Raw genomic sequence first — 4,360 nt, 5'->3', positions numbered from 1 at the left:
AACACTACCATAATCATAGCTTAACACTCATGTTCATATCATAGCATACTTGTCAACAATTTGGGGTTGTAGGGAAGAGGAAACATAACTCAATCATTATAATTCATAATCAAGTAGCACCTCCACCATAAGTGGATCAACAATTCAATATATAAGCATTCATCAATTCAACAATATTCCGTCATGGCCTTCAAGGATCGCATAAAGATTCAACCCTAATTCAATGGTAATAATTCGTCATATAGAGCAACATCATAATACCATAATGAATTCCACAATTACATATAAGATTCTCATCCTTCATTCACCATTAAAGTCATACTATGGTTTAAAGTAAGATATAAAGGAAATTCATGGGTCTTGTGGGGATTTGTTCAAAAACCAACAACACTACATTAATTCATCCACAAACCGTAATACACAACCATAATTAATCATTATAAAAGAAAACACATTTGGAAAGTGACCCGCGAAATTGAGTAAAAACCTAGAATTTGGGAAACTTTGTAATCCAATTATTTTGAGAGGGTCTCTTGGGGATAACATCCCAAGAGTGAAGAGCAACCATACCTTAGTTGATTCCTTGAGAATTAATGGAGAAACTCCAAGAAATTTGGGAAGAAACCTTGAAACCCTAGCTCCAATTTAATCTTCTTATTCTAGAGTCTTTAGAGAGAGAGTTTTAGAGAGAAGTGGGTTTTGATTTTTGTGATTTGGAGTTATAAGGTGGAAGACTTGTTATTACTTAATAATATCCTAAAGTACCTAAAATAACTATTTATAACCATTTTTAACCGTTAAGCAATTAATTAGTAAATTACTAAACTACCCTCACTTAAACCGTGTGGAGGCAGTGAGCTTGAGTGCCATCCACAAGTCCCCACCCATAGGGAGTGGATTGAACCACGGGCCATGTTGGCCACTCGTGGTTTGGTACTGAGAGGGTGCAGACAAGGGTCTTGGTGAGGAGACTAAGTCTCAACTCACGACACCCTTCCACTTACCGTGAGTCGATCTACGGACCGTACTGCATGCTCGTGGTTAGGGATTGAGGGGGTTGATTTGGAGGCCACTTGGAGGATTCTAAGTGTGGACTCACGACTCCCTTCCACGGGGAGTGATTCAACCTACGTCTCGTTGTTTTCCTCTCGGGAGTCCAACCTGTTTTGGACAACTTCTTCTTTCTTTTTGGTTCCAAGTTTGGGTCCTCTTCCAGGACCCCTTGGGTGATCCTTGGGGAGTCGTACCCGGACGTTTAAACCCTAAACATGAAATCTTACATTTTAAAACCCTTTTTCAAACTTTAGTCCACCTACTATACTCTATAGTCAAGTCACAATACCTAGCACCTCACTAGTTCAATGCATTAGTTTCCGAACGTCGTGGTTGTTTCTTGGCATTTTAGAACTAACACTTTCTTACCAATTTTGTTACATTATATTAAGTCTTGAAACATCATTTCTACTCTCATTAAGTCATTAGTCATCATTTAGGCTCTAGCTTAGGTCGTTAGATTTTTGGAGTGTTACAGGTATAGAGTAAAGAGAATTGCCTATTCCACAAAATCTTGCCAAAGAACCACAAGAGGATGCAGAGCAACATGATCAAGTTCCAAAAGTCACGCACCCTTTACCCAAAATACCTCCACCATTTCCACAACGTTTGGAAAAGAAGAATAAATATGAGAAGTTCAAAAGAAATTGTCAGTATTCAAGAACTTATCAATTAATCTTTCTCTGGTGGAGGCATGGTTAGAAATGCCGAGATACGCCAAATTCATGAAAGAGCTGGTTACAAAGAAAAGGAACTTGGTGTATGAAACGATCGAGGTACCCCAAAGTTGCAGCGCAATTATGAAAAATGAGTCAATCACCAAGAGAGAAGATCCTGGGGCATTCACAATCCCGTGCACAATTGGCATGCTTCAATTCGCTAAAGCTTTGTGCGATTTTGGAGTAAGCATTAACTTGATGCCCTATGCAAGCAACTTGGTTTAGGTGAACCAAAGGCAACCACAATGAGACTCCTTATGGTTGATCGATCAATCAAGCACCCTATAGGGATACTCCATGAGATATTGGTAAAAGTAGATCGTTTCATCTTTCTGATTGATTTTTTGATTCTGGATTGCGAGATCGATGCTGAAATCACCATTATTTTGGGAAGACCATTCTTAGCTACCGGGAGAGCATTGGTGGATGTCAAAAGCGGGAAATTGAAGTTTCGTGTGAACGATGATGAGGTGACCTTCAATATCTATAAATCCATGAAGCAACAAAGTAATATCCATGTAGTTTCCGTTGAGGATGTTATAGCTGAGGCAGTGGCAAGTGTGAGCCATTTAATGTGCAAAAATGAACCCCTTGAATCTGTACTTGCCAGTTATGATGAATCCAAAGTTCAAGGATATGAGGAAGTGGTGGCTGCCTTATCAGGATTAGAAGTGTATTCAAGGAATCCAATCAAATTGGATATTGACCTGAAAAACAGAGAAAGTCCTTCTGCACAGCCATCAACAGAAGAACCTCTAAATCTAGAGTTAAAAGCCCTACCCTCTCATCTAAAATATTCTTTCTTAGGAGCCAATAATACTTTACCAGTGATTATCACAGTCGATTTGGTTGAAAGGCAGGTGAAACCGCTTATTGAAGTATTGCAGAAGCATATAAAAGCTATTGGATGGACAATAACCGATATAGTAGGAATTACCCCTGGCGTCTGTACTCACAAGATTCGGCTTGACAGTGAATGTAAACCTAGTGTGGAGCATCAACGGAGATTGAACCCTCCAATGCAAGAGGTTGTGAAAAAGGAGATCATCAAGTGGCTGGATACGGGAGTGATATACCGTATTGCAGATAGTAAGTGGGTGCAATGTGTACCAAAAAAATGAGGTATAACCATAGTCCCAAATGCAAAAGGAGAACTTGTGTTGACAAGACCAGTAACTGGGTGGAGAGTATGCATGGATTATCAAAAGCTTAACTCATGGACCAAAAAGAACCACTTTCAAATGCCCTTTATGGACCAGATGCTTGACCGGTTATTAGAAACGAGGTGGTATTGCTTTTTAGATGGGTATTCCGGTTACAATCAAATCTCTGTTGCACTGAAATACCAAGAGAAAACCATTTTTACCTGCGCTTATGGAACAATTGCATTCAAAAGGATGCCATTCGGGTTCTGTAACGCCCCAGCAATATTCCAGTGTTGCATGTTGTCTATTTTTGCGGATATGGTTGAAGACTCTATGGAGGTATTCATGGACGACTTATCATTCGTAGGGGACACGTTTGAGGAATGCGTGCACACTTAGTACAAGTCCTCCGAAGAAGTGCCGATACGAATCTAGTTCTTAATTGAAAAAATGTCACTTTATGGTGAAGGAAGGTATCATTCTTGGGCACAAGGTATCACAAAAGGGGCTTGAGGTTGACAAGGCGAAAAATGAGGTCATTGAAAAATTACCCCCGCCAGTTTCAGTGAAGGGTGTTCGCAGCTTCTTGGGTCATGCGGGTTTCTATTTAAGGTTCATTAAAGACTTCTCAAAAATTGCACATCCACTATGCAAACTCCTAGAAAAAGGAAGTGAAGTTTTATTTTGATGATGCTTGTATGGCCGCATTTAAGGGTTTGAAAGAAAAATTAGTATCCACTCCAATTATCTTCAGTCCTGATTGGTCTGAATCTTTCGAAGTAATGTATGATGCTATTGGTATGGCATTGGGCGTAGTGTTGGGGAAAAAGCTCAACAAACTATTTCACCCAATTTATTACGCAAGCAAGACTCTGAATAGTGCCCTGCGAAATTATACAGTCACTGAACAAGAGTTGCTCGTAGTGGTCTACGCATTTGAAAAGTTCCGGGCATACCTGCTAGGCACCAAAGTAATAGTACACACTCATCATGCTGCATTCCGCTACTTAATGGCGAAGAAAAATGTAAAACCAAGATTGATAAGGTGGATGCTACTATTACAAGAATTCGATTTTGATGTTAAAGATAGAAAAGGGTCCAAAAACCAAGTGGCCAACCACTTGTCAAGGTTGGAAGGAAGGGAAGATGCCGGGCATGAGGTCGACATAGACGACACATTACCCGACGAATAGGTGTTAGCTATATCTCTCAAACCTACCTCGTGGTTTGCAGATTTTGCAAATTACAATGTGAGTGGATTGATTCCGGAGAAGCTGACCTTTTACCGAGAAAAGAGATTCATGTTCGATGTTAAAAAATTACTTTTGTGATGAACTATACTTGCTCCGAGAATGTGTTGACCATGTTATTAGGAGGTGTGTTCCAGAAGAATAAGCAATAGGCATTCTCCATGCTTGCCATGCATCTCTAGTAAGAGGTCAC

At 39.9% G+C, this 4,360-nt stretch overlaps 1 protein-coding gene across 1 annotated transcript; it reads left to right on the top strand.

The window, feature by feature from the left end:
- Positions 1-1,757: 1,757 nt before the first annotated feature.
- On the top strand, positions 1,758-4,110 carry LOC107060429 (uncharacterized). The gene is made up of 5 exons (XM_015308394.1): positions 1,758-1,955; positions 2,135-2,861; positions 3,075-3,256; positions 3,387-3,529; positions 3,672-4,110. Exons 1-5 carry the CDS (start codon positions 1,758-1,760, stop codon positions 4,108-4,110), a joined length of 1,689 nt encoding a protein of 562 aa, XP_015163880.1.
- Positions 4,111-4,360: the final 250 nt, after the last annotated feature.

The sequence above is a fragment of the Solanum tuberosum genome, unplaced genomic scaffold (genome assembly GCF_000226075.1).
Source record: "Solanum tuberosum cultivar DM 1-3 516 R44 unplaced genomic scaffold, SolTub_3.0 scf00080, whole genome shotgun sequence".
In the NCBI taxonomy this organism is placed as follows: Eukaryota; Viridiplantae; Streptophyta; class Magnoliopsida; order Solanales; family Solanaceae; genus Solanum; species Solanum tuberosum.
The sequence above is the reverse complement of the archived record's forward strand: the minus strand, read 5'-3'. Positions and strand labels throughout refer to the sequence as shown.